This window comes from Neocloeon triangulifer, unplaced genomic scaffold (genome assembly GCF_031216515.1).
Source record: "Neocloeon triangulifer isolate White Clay Creek 2 clone unplaced genomic scaffold, ASM3121651v1 ptg000014l, whole genome shotgun sequence".
NCBI classification, from domain to species: domain Eukaryota; kingdom Metazoa; phylum Arthropoda; class Insecta; order Ephemeroptera; family Baetidae; genus Neocloeon; species Neocloeon triangulifer.
The window spans coordinates 5,404,946-5,418,264 of record NW_026775556.1 but is presented as its reverse complement, the minus strand read 5'-3'; the positions used below and the strand labels follow the sequence as shown (position 1 = coordinate 5,418,264).

At 39.4% G+C, this 13,319-nt stretch overlaps 3 protein-coding genes across 10 annotated transcripts; 2 read left to right on the top strand and 1 right to left on the bottom strand.

Annotated features, from left to right (window-relative positions):
* The first annotated feature begins 4 nt into the window (after positions 1–4).
* Positions 5–5,290, top strand: LOC132201603 (transmembrane channel-like protein 7). 2 transcript variants are annotated; one of them, XM_059627891.1, is made up of 6 exons: positions 5–264; positions 1,389–1,657; positions 1,720–1,854; positions 1,991–2,094; positions 2,169–3,617; positions 3,884–5,290. In XM_059627891.1, exons 2-6 carry the CDS (start codon positions 1,438–1,440, stop codon positions 4,370–4,372), a joined length of 2,397 nt encoding a protein of 798 aa, XP_059483874.1. In that variant the 5' UTR covers positions 5–264; positions 1,389–1,437; the 3' UTR covers positions 4,373–5,290. The 2 variants fall into 2 exon arrangements, with proteins under 2 accessions (XP_059483874.1, XP_059483873.1); XM_059627890.1 differs by having other exon boundaries at positions 1,717–1,854; positions 3,884–5,289.
* Positions 5,291–5,361: 71 nt separating this feature from the next.
* On the bottom strand, positions 5,362–8,941 carry LOC132201607 (sphingosine-1-phosphate lyase). 5 transcript variants are annotated; one of them, XM_059627898.1, is made up of 11 exons: positions 8,789–8,941; positions 8,388–8,583; positions 8,071–8,286; positions 7,806–8,014; positions 7,511–7,747; positions 7,244–7,456; positions 6,562–6,800; positions 6,366–6,512; positions 6,190–6,310; positions 6,009–6,141; positions 5,362–5,931 (listed from the first exon to the last, which is right to left on the bottom strand). In XM_059627898.1, exons 2-11 carry the CDS (start codon positions 8,539–8,541, stop codon positions 5,840–5,842), a joined length of 1,761 nt encoding a protein of 586 aa, XP_059483881.1. In that variant the 5' UTR covers positions 8,542–8,583; positions 8,789–8,941; the 3' UTR covers positions 5,362–5,839. The 5 variants fall into 5 exon arrangements, with proteins under 5 accessions (XP_059483881.1, XP_059483883.1, XP_059483882.1 ...); XM_059627900.1 differs by having other exon boundaries at positions 8,388–8,576; positions 8,789–8,933; XM_059627899.1 differs by having other exon boundaries at positions 8,388–8,576; positions 8,745–8,920.
* On the top strand, positions 8,879–13,300 carry LOC132201606 (GTPase-activating protein skywalker). 3 transcript variants are annotated; one of them, XM_059627896.1, is made up of 12 exons: positions 8,879–9,124; positions 9,457–9,659; positions 9,728–9,875; positions 10,034–10,222; positions 10,285–10,409; positions 10,464–10,577; positions 10,632–10,805; positions 10,866–11,093; positions 11,206–11,292; positions 11,476–11,634; positions 11,884–12,134; positions 12,210–13,300. In XM_059627896.1, the coding sequence occupies exons 2-12, from the start codon at positions 9,498–9,500 to the stop codon at positions 12,349–12,351; spliced, it is 1,779 nt and encodes a 592-aa protein (XP_059483879.1). In that variant the 5' UTR covers positions 8,879–9,124; positions 9,457–9,497; the 3' UTR covers positions 12,352–13,300. The 3 variants fall into 3 exon arrangements, with proteins under 3 accessions (XP_059483879.1, XP_059483878.1, XP_059483880.1); XM_059627895.1 differs by having other exon boundaries at positions 8,881–9,074; XM_059627897.1 differs by lacking the exon at positions 11,206–11,292 and having other exon boundaries at positions 8,905–9,074; positions 12,210–13,298.
* Positions 13,301–13,319: the final 19 nt, after the last annotated feature.

Sequence of the window (13,319 nt, the reverse complement as noted above, 5' to 3'; positions counted from 1 at the left end):
CAACCCGCCGCACAGAGCGCTGCCTTCGTGCCTGGGCAGCCCGAGTTCGGCGATCGGCAAAATCCTGCTGGTTCCGCCCTTGGCCCTTGGCTGCATAGCGCAAAATGAGTGTTGTTGTGGTCTGGTGAAGGGTCGAAACGACCGTCGGACGTCGCCTGCACGCCCGGGAGTCGCCGCGAGATGGACTTGCACGCCGGAATCCGACCCAATCGTCTGCAAAACAGCCTCTGAAGGAGCAGCAGCTCAGACAGTCCGGAGGCGGAGGTGAGGGATGATAAATCTCGGGGAGCGTGCATGTGTTTTGCAACGCGGGTTGACAAGTTTGTGGCATTCGGATGGCCTTTGTGAGCAAATATTCTTTCTAGACGTTTTCGACCAAAAACAAATTTAGCACGGTTCTGGAGAAAGAAGAGATTATATGAATAAAGCAAAATTCCCTTCTTTGTTTTTGTTCTTAAATTGGATGATGGTGGCTCTTTATTTTTGCTTCAATTTTTAGGTTATTTTTCTAAAAAAAGATCTAGAAAATAAAAAGTTTTAAAGGGAAATCTCATTCTTATTTTTTTTTCTTCGTAAATACAATTTAAAATAAAATAATTTTTATTATACTCTAAAAACTATTGAAAATATTTAAAACACAATTTTTAAAACATTCTTTATCAAATTTTACTTGTGTAACTAATCGAATTTATATTTTATTGTAATCCAACCTAATTTTAATTGCAATTTAGTTAAAAATTGCCAACTACATATTTTTTTGTGGTTTCCTGGTTTTTACTGTAAAAGCAAAAAAATCAGCTTTATATTGTATCGATTTTTCATAGCAGCTGCATTGCAATTTCCTTGAATTATAATTTATTTAGTCATGCCGCACAGTCTTATCATATACCTCAAGGCCAAATTGTACTCCCATATGATTAACAGATCCAGTTCATTGATTTTTTTAAAACCTTCCTATTTCTTCGGCTCTGTTATCTATGAAGTGGATTCAAACTATTTATCTCTCTCCAATTTGAGGGAACTCTAAACTGTGACATTTTAACTTTTATTAGAATAGTTTTATCTTTTGACAACAAATATTTTGCTACATTTTTTTTCATGAACATTTCTAGTCATGACTAGAGTAGAATAAACAACAATAATTATACATTTTGTTGATCGTTTCCAGCTAGAAATAAATTACAAATAGAAATAAATTATCAAAATATTTCTAAATTGCATAATCTTGCACTTAATTAATTATATATTTTCAATAAAATAATTTAAATTATACTGTAATAACGACTTTTTAAATTATTATTATTTTTGGAAATGTCAATTTCCTTCATTATCAATGGTATTCTTTCAGTTTATTTAAAAAAATGTCAATTTTTGTCTTTATTTTTCAGAATCATTGAAGGAGTTCTCCAAATTAAGTTTAAAAAAAATAGCTAAAAAATGTCGGGGAGCGGCGGAATGGACCGAAAGAACAAAAAGAGTAGCCGGGCGCAAGTGTGGGAGGAGGCGGGTGGCGAGTTTTACCAGGAGAGCTACCCTGGCGCGTCGGCCTCTGCCTCCACGGACAACCCTGACTCGGATGCGGTCGCGCACAGGGACGCGGCGGCCCACCTGGCCACCCTGCTGCCCAGCAAGCAGGCTCAGCACACAATGGGGAAAGGTTTTTTGAGATTTTTTAAAGTAAGAAAGTTGAAAATATTTGAATTGAAAATTTTTTAGCAGCAACTACACGCAGATCTCGTAATGAGGGTAAGCAGTCTACGAGAAAGCGCACAGGAACCAGATCTCGTTTTAATAACACTGTGAGGAGGGAATCTAATATTCACGACATTCACATCTCACTGCCAGACTTTTCTGGTGAGTAATTTTCTATTTTATTTTAATGTTTATTAAAGTTTTTTCAATTCGTGGAACAAATTAATATTTTTTTTTCATTTTTTCACACAAACAAAAAATTTTGTTTTATAATATTTTTAACTTTTTAAAATTTTAGTTGAGAATATTCCAAATGAAGAGCGGACATGGGAGGAAATCATGCAGATCAAAGCTATGCCTGTGAACATGGCACAAAAAAGAGAGCTGAAAGCAAAGTTAAAGGTACGTGTTTGTTTACACCTAATGCGATTTGGGCTGAACAATTTATTTCACTAATTGGATCTTGACTTTTGCAGAGTGCAACTAAGTTGCGACTACAGGGTTTAGAGCAGCTGAAATGGCAGAGGCGAAAGTTTTGGCAACAGTGCAAGAGCAACTGGAAGGAGTTTTACTCCAAGATGGAGCTCTGGCAGGGCAGTCTGAAGACCATCGAGGGCAACTTTGGCATCGGGGTGGTCTCGTACTTCCTTTTTGTCAAATGGCTCATGTTTCTCAACATCATCATCTTTGCCCTGACCTTCTTCCTGATTGTCCTACCGACAATCGTCCTCGAACGCAGCCCCAGCAAAATTTGCAATCCTGACGACAGAAACGGTTCGACAGTCGAGTGCTGCGCCCTGGACTACGACAAGAAAACCTCCTCCAGCATCAACCTCTACGACCTGGTGCAGGGCACCGGGTGGATGGAGAGGACCCTCCTCTTCTACGGCTACTACGCCGACGACATTTACACTTTGGACAAGGAGTACAATCTCTACTATGACCTGCCGTTTGCCTACGTGGTCACGGCCGTCCTATACTTCCTGGTCAGCCTCATCGCCATTGTCAAATCTGCGGCCAGAGGTTTCCGTGAGAGGATAATCGAAGGCGAAGGCCAGTTCTATCAGTACTGCAACCTGGTCTTTGGCGGCTGGGACTTTTGCATCGACAAACCCAAGGGCGCCGAGAACAAGCACAAGGCCATCTTCAACGAGATCAAAGGCTGTCTCGAAACTGAGAAAATCGAGGCCGAGAAGCAGAACCGGTCCAAAAAGGAAAAGTGCCGGCTGCTCTTTTCACGCACCATGGTCAACATTGGCATCATCATTTTGCTGTTGCTGTCCATGCTTACTATTTACTTTGTGTTCACCATGTCGAGAAGCCTGTTGGAAAAACCCATCAGCTCCAAGCAGCACTTCAAGCTCTTCTTCGAGTACATGCCGTCCCTGGTCATTGTCAGCTTGAACTTGTTGCTCCCGCTACTCTTCTCATTTTTGGTCACCTTTGAGCACTACAGTCCCATCGTGGTGGTCCGGATCTCCCTCATGCGCACCATTTTCCTCCGACTCTCCTCGTTGATGGTCCTCGGCGCCTCCATCTACCGTTTGGTCTCTTGCGACGACGACCGTCCAGACAGATGCACCTGCCAAGAGAAAGGACCCCTGTGTTGGGAAACGTACGTCGGACAGCAGTTCTATAAGCTGGCTGTGACCAACGCCCTGACAGGCATTGCGGTCACCTTCTTTGTCAACTTCCCGCGAGCCATGCTGGCCCAGCACTTTGAGAACTACCGATTTTTTAAATTCATCGGGGAACAGCAATTTGAGCTTCCCAATCATGTGCTGGACGTTGTTTACAGTCAGACTCTCTGCTGGATCGGCAGTTTTTACTCGCCGCTACTGCCGGCGTTTGCCACCATCCACTGCTTCCTAACCTTCTACGTCAAGAAATTTGCCTGCCTCATCAATAGCAGGCCACCATCACAGGTAATATTAAAATTCTTGAAAATTACAAAGCGATTAAAAGGATAAATCTTTTTATATCAATATTCTTCGTTTTTAAAAGTTAGTTTTTTATTTTCTTTTAACAAAAATTTTAAATTAAGGACTTTTCACCAATCTATTGATTCAATATTTGGAGCCATGTAATTAAAAAAAATATTCATATAAACTTAATAACCTTTACTTTGACCTTTCGTGTTTCTTCTAAAAAAGTTTTTGTATTGATTGAAGATTGAAATGATATGTTTTAGGTCTACCGCACGTCTCGCTCGAACTACATGTTTATGGCGGTGCTGTTAGTGTCCTTTGTGTCAGCAGCCATAGCTGTGGGCTACTCAATGGCTGAGGTAGTGCCCTCTCGATCGTGTGGCCCTTTCAAGGGCGACGAACCCGTTTGGACCACCGTGTGGACGGCCTTCTACAAACTGCCGTCTTGGATCCAGAATTTCATCTTCTTCCTCGGCACGGCCGGCTTCACACTGCCCACAATTGTGGTCCTGCTGCTAGCCCTGTACTACTACAATGCAGTCACGGCGGCCAACAGACAGATGGTGCTTGTTTTGCGCCGGCAGTTGGTGCTTGAAGGTCACGACAAGCAGTTCCTGCTCAGCCGGCTCAGCACCATCATCAAGCAGCAGCAGCAGGAAAGGCTCAAAAACAACATTACCGCTCCTCCGCCCCCAGAATTTGACACCTTGCTGCCCCCTCCTCCCCCGGAAGTGATTAACAACACTAGTTGAAACTACGGAAAAGCCAAAGATCAATGACTTGTTGAATGGACAATTTTTCGTACCGAGTACGAAGGCACAGTTTACCTAAAAATCATGGCCACATGTTTAGCACATGTTATTCTTGAAAAATTTCTGTAGAGGGTTACGTAGAAGTTAAAAATGATAAAGGCAAAAGGAAATTTGCAATTTCAGTCGCCAACTATTGTGAAAAGCTAAGTTGATTAAATTTTTAATATAAAATGAGCCAAATTGTTCCATTTTAAGAACTCTCTCGTCATTGCAACTAACTAAGGCAAGGAATTTATGTGATCTTTCTGTTCGTCAGTAATTTTAGTGGCTCACATATTTGACCTTTGTATAATCTAGTCGCGCATAAAATTTATCTAATAATTATACAACAATTTTACATTGCTGGAAGATTGATATCATGCAATTCACCAAACAGTGCAATAGTGAGGACTATTATCGATGTTTTATGTTAACTACAGCAGCATCTCTAGGTGATATATTTAAGCCACAACTTTGTAGTCTCGTTGATCGTAGCATACGTAAAGTGCATGATTTTCAATGATTTAACTTGTGTTATTCTTAACTGAATTTTATAAAAATGACATACACATTGAAAAACCGTGTTAAATGGCATATAACGCGACAAAAGGTGTTTTCTTTCATTGTCCATTGCATGTGTTTATCAAGTCGCGCAAATTATCATCTTGTTGTTAAACGCGTAAGTACACTTTGTATACCATCACTCCATCTTCACACCAGATGCCATTGCAACAGCAGTGCTTTGCCATCGTAACTAGTGTCATGTAATTGATGTATCAAAAACGACGTTTCTTTTGATTTTAATAGAAAATCCAATTTGGCATTTTCCTACCAACAAAATATTAAAGGATTTATTACAAAGAGGATATATTTTATTTCAACCAAATCATTTACAATAAATTATAAATGAAAAATTTTATTTTTAAGGATTTAGAACAAGACATAAGATAGAAAATTCATCTTTTTTTTTATTGGCAGAATAAAAATATCAACTCTATATAAGCACATACAATATTATTTCATTACAAAATAATTGAATTGAAAGAACAAAAAAATTATATCATTCAACATATTAAGCCCAAAATTTTAAATTTTTTGAATTTTCCCCATGTAGGTTTACAAGAAATAGGGACAAAGAATAAGTTTTTACTTTCTATAAAAATAAGATCAAATTCATAGATAGACTGTATGGTACAATATTGTGCCCATAATTACCGAAACACAAGACTAGCACAGATTTAGTTTTACTCGTAGTTTCAAGAACACACTTGGAGGTAAGTTGAGAAATTTATATTTTGTAAAAAATCAGTGCAAAAGTATCAGGGGCCATGGTGTAATACTAGATACATACATGCATAAGTTATATGATGACTTGATTGACAAGGAAATCTCACTCGTGTGGATAAATTTTTCATGAAGAGGCAAAAATCACAATTTTCTTAGTGTATACTTGTAAATTTCTCTCCTAACTTGGCAGAACTTTTTTTGGTGTTTAATTTTGTTGTGCCGAGAACGTCGGACTGTGCGTTAAAAGAGCATGCAAAAGAGACAGTAAAATATAATCTTGTGTCAAGTGCAACAAATTACTTCTTCACACCGTTGCTTTCGTTGGTCAAGAAGTTGTGTGGCTTACTGCTGTCTGTGAACAGCAACGACTCGAGGAAGAGGCGCGTGAAGTCGCTCACAATTGAGCGATCGGGCAGGCTGGCTGCGGTGCCATACAGAGCCATCTTGAAAAATATTTTAATATAATTTATTTTTAATTTAAGAACGCTTACCTTTCCCTCCAAGGAAGCAGGAGGGTTCTTCAACAAGTGGGCTACAATTTCCTTAACATCATTAAGAAAACGGTCAGCGACCCCAGGTCGAGTCAGCATGTGTGTGACTCCAATGTGCAATCTGATGATGAAACACTGAAGTTTTACAAATTTCAAACATTTTATATCAAAATTACCCTGGTGGACTTTGCAGCGGGTTCAGATTCCAACCCTTCTTGCCCAGGGCATCTAGCAAGTGGTAGATATGGAAAGTATCGGAGCCAATCGCAACCACTGAAGTGGCTGGCTTCCCAAAAACAAACACTCCTTCCATTTCTCTCACCCTGTAAAAAAAAATTAGCATCAAATTTTTGTAAATAATTTCAGTTTTACTCTTTTTCGATTCTTCTTGCAGTTTCAATAATTTTCTTGGTGGCGTCAATGTATCCTTCCATGCCAAATCTCAGCAATGTAGCCCAACAGGCAGCAATGTTTCCTCCAGCCCGAGAGCCGCTGACAGTCGGCGACCCATAGACGCCGCCAGGCCAGTCAGTTGCGGTGCTGAACTGGGAGTGCAAGTACTTGGACTCGCTGTACATGATCACAGATGAACCTTTGGGTGTGAAGCCATACTGAAAAAAATGTATTTGTTATCTATAGATATTTTGGTAGAAAATTTTGGCTCCCAAATTGAGCTTTTCTTTGAGACTTTTAAGCTACTTCACAATTACATAAATAATTTAAATTATTAACAAACAGATAATAAATCATTTTGATTTAGATGGATTGCTATTACTGCAAGTTAATGAAGATTTTTTAATTTTTTTTTTCTTGGGTTCAAACTAACAATGTGAATATTATCATTACACTGATTTTTCAAAGCAGCTGCAAATCACAACTGTTTTGTTATTTGCACCCGAAATTGATAAAGAATACAAACTCAAGTGTTCAGATATCTTGATTAAAAGTTCATCTTCGGTGCATCTGTGTTCATCGTAATAATAGATAAATGTCAAATTATTGTTAATGTGGATTATAACTTAAAAGATACCAATACAGTAACTTAATTTCACACCTTGTGAGTGTCCGCAGATATACTGGTGACTCCGGGTACAGAAAAGTCAAAGCCGTGTTCCAGAGGATATCCAGCCTTGGCCATAAAGGGCACAAGGAATCCTCCAAGACACGAATCGACGTGGACTGGAATGTTCCTTTTTAGTCCAATGGCAGCAATTTGGGGAATGGGGTCCATTGTCCCGTAAGGATAGTTTGGCGCTGACGCAATGAGCTTTGAAAATTTAAATATTTAAAGAAATTAAAAATTTTCTGATTAAAAACTGACCACAATTGTATTGCTGGTGATGTACTTGGCCATTTTCTTTGGATCGACAATATATGTCTTAGGGTCAACAGGCACAAATCGCAGTCTTATGCCAAAGTACTGAGAAGCTTTGTTGAATGCCGGATGGGCCGTCATTGGGAGCACGGCCTCAGGCTCAGTGATGTCCTTTGTGTCCCGCGCAAAGTCTCTGTAAGCCTTCATGGCCATCAGGATGGACTCCGTTCCACCTGACGTCATCTGCATTAAAAGTTTTAAGAGTTAAAAAAATCATTTTTAAGAAAAAATCCTATCGTACACAACCGCAGGCATTTTTGGTTCCGTTGAAGAGGTTGCAGGATATTTTCACAATTTCTCCTTCCATTTTGCACACTCCAGGGAAGACATCCGGGTGCAATGGGTTGGTGTAAGAGGCGAGTCCGTGCACCCTCGCCACAAGATCACAGAGCGACTTTTCATGATAATAGACAGCACCAGACACATAGCCCGACTCCCAGTCATATTCACCTTTATACGCAAATTTTATTAATTTTGAATTTTAGATATATCGATTAATTTATAACCTAGATCAAGATAGGTTGCAACTTCTTTGGCAATGGCTTCGTCGCTGATGGGTTTTTCCGGGAGTCTGGTTATATAACCTACGCCCTTCATTCGCTTATCCATATCAGTATAGAAACTCTGTTTGATGGTTAAAAGCTCTCCTTCGATCTTATTACCAATGGCAGGTATCCTACGTAACAGCTTGAAGAATTTAACCTTCAGTCGATCATGAATATCTATAAGCAAGAAAATTATATATCATTACAAATTTTGCTTTAAAAATCAAGAACATGAAGAAATTAATTTTTGTATATGTTTTATTTCCAAATATTCTTACTTTCTCTATTTTTAATAGCTTGGACGAGATACACCGCTGTAACGGACACTCCCGTTGTTGCAACGCAAATGTAAAACGCATCTTTTCCTGAGAAGTAATTGTTGACACCCGTCCGCAGGTTACCGATGGATTCCTTCACCAGCGCCAAGTCCATCTTCAGGGTTCACTCAGGTCACGTGTATTGCAAATCTGGAAACTTTGGCACGTTAGTCGGGTTGAGATGTCAACGATAAAATTATCTGGCAAGACGAACATTGAGCGAGCCAGAAAATAATATCGCTAATCTAATTATGTCACGTGACGGTGAGAGATAACTATGCATTTTCAATGTCAACAACAAAATCGACGACGCCTCACTTGTCACGTTATCAGGTGCACTTTAAACCGCGATATATATTTACTAGGCACGACGATTTTCGACCAAGACATGCGCTAATCACACACAGACAGTCTCAGATAAAATTAAAATTATCTATGGAAGACTAAGGTGTCCAGTTTCACGTCTCACGAGTTGCTGTCCCGATGTTGACAACAAGAAGCAAACAAGAAGTCAATAAAAACGACCACGCCTACTTGCCCCGCGACCAATCAGGAAGCGATTTTGCCAAAGAGTTTTGCAAGCAGCTGGAGTTGATGCGAAATACAATATACGGACAAGTTTTGTGCAGTTTGTTTTCGTTCTCCAAGGTTTGTTTTGTGACGGCTATTTACGCCTATTTCCTACTGAAGCCGAGACTGTAAATATCCCGTATTGATTTCCGCGTTAAACGAGGCATTGCCCGCACGATTCTCATTGAAAATCGCAACTGAAAATTGAACTGTGCAAATTATAATTTTCTCGCCGTGATGAAACCACAGCCCATCTCTCGCAGCGTTTGTCTTTCACGCTCGAGAGTGATTTATTTATGTAACCCTTTTCACGATTGAATGATCATCGAAGCAGGAGCCGCCTCTGCATAACCTGTTTGATGCCATTGCACATTTCAATGCACGCTCGAGTGCCTTCCCTCAGTGTCGAGCTGCACCTTCAACAGCACTGACCGAGGCCCTCTCCGTCTCTCTGTTTTAGGAAATGCATCTTAGGGGCACGTAGGAACACCAACGACTCCGATGAAGATGCATTCTAGTCAGCTCGAGGAGGTCGGTTTTGGTTTTAGTTCTTTTGTGGACGTCGAAAACATTCCTAATTTGACCGACACCAATGAAGAAAACACAAACGGCAAGACCTTTGAGGAGGCCAAGGCAGTCCTCGGGTCTAGAAAAATCAGAGAAGTGAGTTTTTTCAAAATTGAAATTGAAATTATTTTTCGAAATACATATTAATTAACATTGAATCTCAGGCCAAATTGATGTTGAGGGAAAATTCGTGGCACTTCACGGACAAGATCCGCTCCCAGTTATGGCCCGCTCTGTGCCAAAGGCTGGGGAAGGAACAACCCAATGACACTTTTTACGGGGACACGGTCATGCTTCTCTTTGGTACCAAAGGTCTGTAAAATAAAATAAATTATAATTTTTAAGCAATTTCTTTGTGATGTTTAATTTTTGTTCATTAATTAAATTTCATTGGACACTTTTTATTTGTACAATTTTCTGCTCAGAATATTCGTCTTGCATTTAATATTTAATCTTTTGAATTTTTCCAGAACTACCCAACAGATCGCTTATTCTGCCACAATTTGTGGAGCCATCTCACTGCCATAATTACTATTTATCCCGGGAAGGCCATATCACTGCAGAAAGAGTAATTTCAGTCTTGGGCTACTCGTGTCCTGACGTGACCTACAGTCCGGTCGCATTTCCTTTGGCTGCTCTATTTTTACATTACATGACAGGCAAGGATTTCACAGCTGACTGCGTGATTAAAATTCTTAAACAAACAATTTATAAATTGTAGAAGATACAGCCTATGCAGCCATGGCAAACGTCTTGTCATGCCGATCGCCAGTTTTCATCACTCAGACCAAGCTGCATAACGAAATCACTTGGCAAACTTGCCTTTTGCTGGCAAAAAAATTCACTGTAAGTAAACGTGTCTCTAAAAATTTAAGCATTACATTTTTTGCATAACTTTAGAAAAACTCCATCATCAGTCTTCAAAAGCAATTTGGTGGAAATCATTCTGAACTGGAACTGTTGTTCAGCGACTGGCTCTGGTGGATATTCAATGGAATCCCTTTCCAGCATTTGGTATGTTAAAATATTTAGTTTTTTTTTCTTCAATTAAATTACTTTTATTTCCAGGTGAGGGTGACAGACTGCTTCCTTATGGAAGGAATCAAAGTCCTCTACAGAGTAGCACTTGCTTTAGCGCAACTCTTTTCTAAATTGGGTAGCAACCCAGGAACTGAATGGGAAGAACAGTTTGTGCACGGAAATTATTCCGGTGCTATGATGACGTTCTGCAGAAATCTGCCTGTATATTATTTATAAATTTATAAATCAAGCTGAAAATTAATTTTTAATTTGTTTTGAAAGGTGACGCCTAGCAAGCTTTTGAAGTTGGCTTTTGGCATTCGCAACTTCAGCTCGGCCTCAATGGCAAAAATGCAGCTCAGGACAGAGCTCATGGTCAAGTCGAGAAACACTGCCTCTGTGACAAGCGGGCCCAACCTTCTAAAGAGGGCCAGATCGTCAGAAAATTTGCCTAGTGTCCAGTCACAGGGAGAAGTGAGAATGGCCTCACACACCCTCACCATTAAGGAGGTCAGGAGACATTTTTATATTTTCTTCATCATTTATTCCGATCTATTGATATTGATAATTAAATTCAAAAATTGTTTATTCATTGCTGCTAACTGTGGATTTACAAATTCAGGGAAATTTGTCCCCTGAGCACAGAACGTCTCAAATGGGAACATATCCCATTCAGGGTTTGCACTCTGTTATTGTGGATATGGACCAGGCAAGTCTGGTTGATCGAGTGTCGTAATTTCAGTTTTGATTTGGTCGATTTATTTATTTTACAACACAGATTTGCATGCACCCACACAAAGACACATCTTTTCTAGTGCTCGTATTTTGTGTCTGTAACTTTTCAATGGGTCAAATTTTCTTGGAGCTGTGTTATTAATTTAAATTTTTACAGCTGTTGACTGTGTGGACTTGGTTACCTATTCGGATCACAATGTACCAGCCTGTTCTATTGTACACAACTGAGGAGCATGGATGCTCTTTGACTACATTCTTTGTCCGAGTCGAGAAACATGAGCCTACAATTTTGATCATCAAAACCTGCAGCGGAGACGTAAGTAGATTATTTCTCACATTGAAAGCAAACTTTGTATTATTCACACAATAATTGGTGGTGTGTATAAATTACACTTTTACTGTGTTTTTTATGAAGTGAAAAAAAGATTGAAAAAATTGATAATTAATAATGAAGTTATTAAATTTATCAAAAATGGAAGTAAATTTTATGAAATAAAATTTTTTGGTTAGTCTTTTACAAATCTATTTTTGCACATCTCATTGTCAGAACATTAAATTGCTTTAGATTTTTGGTGCCTATTGCTCTGCGCGATGGGAAGAGCGAAACTTGAAAGATGACAAGGGCGTCCGACAGGCGTACTTTGGCACCGGTGAAACTTTTGTGTTCACATTGAGTCCGGAGAGGCGTAAATACCAGTGGGTGGGCCTCGACATTGGCAGAAATGATGACTTTGACGAGAATGGCAAGGGTGACATCAAACACTCGTCGGAACTGTTCATGGCAGCGGACAACCACATGATCACCATTGGTGGCGGGTGAGTGATGTGCTCCGTGAAACCGATTGATTATATTTATTATATTTTAAATCTTTTGTGTTTCAAATTTTGCAGTGGTGGCTCGGCAATTTGGATGGACGAAAATATCCGCTTTGGCAAATCAGGGCACTGTGAGACTTTCAACAACCTTCCATTGTGCCCCAAGGGTGACTTTGAGATCCAGGTCCTGGAAGTCTATGGCTTTGTTGGGCTTTAAGTACAAAAACGCATGCTTTGCCAAAAATGCTAAATGTTGTGTGTATACTCACTGTAAAAGGGGGACGTAGCTGCTTATAGCTTAAGATTAGGCCTAACTGTGTATGAAACGTCAGCAAGCAATAACAACAACGTTAAATGAAACATAAATGGATTAATTAACACAAGATTGAAAAAAACATAAACGATTGATCAAACTAGTCGTTGAAGCACCTGATCATTGAATTTTTGCATTCCTTGTTGTGGAGAGAGATTTTTAAGTGTCGATCGATAAAAAGTCTGTCGCCGTCAAACGAATAATATATCACACACTGTCGGTGAAAACAAAAACGTAGTTGTGATGCATTTAAACTAACTTGTTCTAAATGTATATTCTCACGCAAGTGTCAGGGCCTCTTAAAGATGAGCCAGACCAAGCAAGAGAGCTCGGTAGTTTGTAGAGGAAGTTGAGAGAAGAAGAAACAATTAATCACAGCTTGTCTCTCGCTTTTGTCGCGCTGCTCAGCCTCTGAATGTGCTCTCGTGTCACGCATATATACTTGTTGTTTCACGCCCCGTCGTTGAAAGAAAGTCTGTCAAATGTACTCGACATATGAAATTAGTGTGTTCCTCTACTTAAGCGTATTAAGACTTATTACTTTATTATTGCATTACCACTGATTATTATTATTATTGGTTTTTATGTCGTTTTGTTACGATTGTGAACTTGCATTAGTCGTTTTTGTGGGTAGCTTTCAATTTCATTCACCGTTTTTGTCCTTAAGAGATAGATTTAAGCAAATCACCACATTAAAGAATAATTCATCTTGGAACCCCAATATGTTCTATAAGTGTAATTTTTATAAGAGAGATGAGAGATGCAAATCCAAGTACTGCTCGATAGATGGATGTGCCAGTTAGAGAGGATTAAGCAATTGACTGTAGATCAATTAATAAAAAATCTATCACACTCACACAAATTGTATTATT

Coding starts and splice junctions, on each gene's coding strand:
- LOC132201603 (XM_059627890.1), top strand. CDS start 1,438: ATGTCGGGGAGCGGCGGAATGGACCGAAAGAACAAAAAGAGTAGCCGG. Junction 1,658..1,716: donor TCAGCACACAATGGGGAAAG/GTTTTTTGAGAT, acceptor AAAATTTTTTAG/CAGCAACTACACGCAGATCT. Junction 2,095..2,168: donor AGCTGAAAGCAAAGTTAAAG/GTACGTGTTTGT, acceptor TGACTTTTGCAG/AGTGCAACTAAGTTGCGACT.
- LOC132201607 (XM_059627898.1), bottom strand. CDS start 8,541: ATGGACTTGGCGCTGGTGAAGGAATCCATCGGTAACCTGCGGACGGGT. Junction 8,015..8,070: donor TGCAACCTATCTTGATCTAG/GTTATAAATTAA, acceptor TTGCGTATAAAG/GTGAATATGACTGGGAGTCG. Junction 6,513..6,561: donor GCAAGAAGAATCGAAAAAGA/GTAAAACTGAAA, acceptor TTTTTTTTACAG/GGTGAGAGAAATGGAAGGAG.
- LOC132201606 (XM_059627896.1), top strand. CDS start 9,498: ATGAAGATGCATTCTAGTCAGCTCGAGGAGGTCGGTTTTGGTTTTAGT. Junction 11,293..11,475: donor TTATTGTGGATATGGACCAG/GCAAGTCTGGTT, acceptor AAATTTTTACAG/CTGTTGACTGTGTGGACTTG. Junction 11,635..11,883: donor TCAAAACCTGCAGCGGAGAC/GTAAGTAGATTA, acceptor AAATTGCTTTAG/ATTTTTGGTGCCTATTGCTC.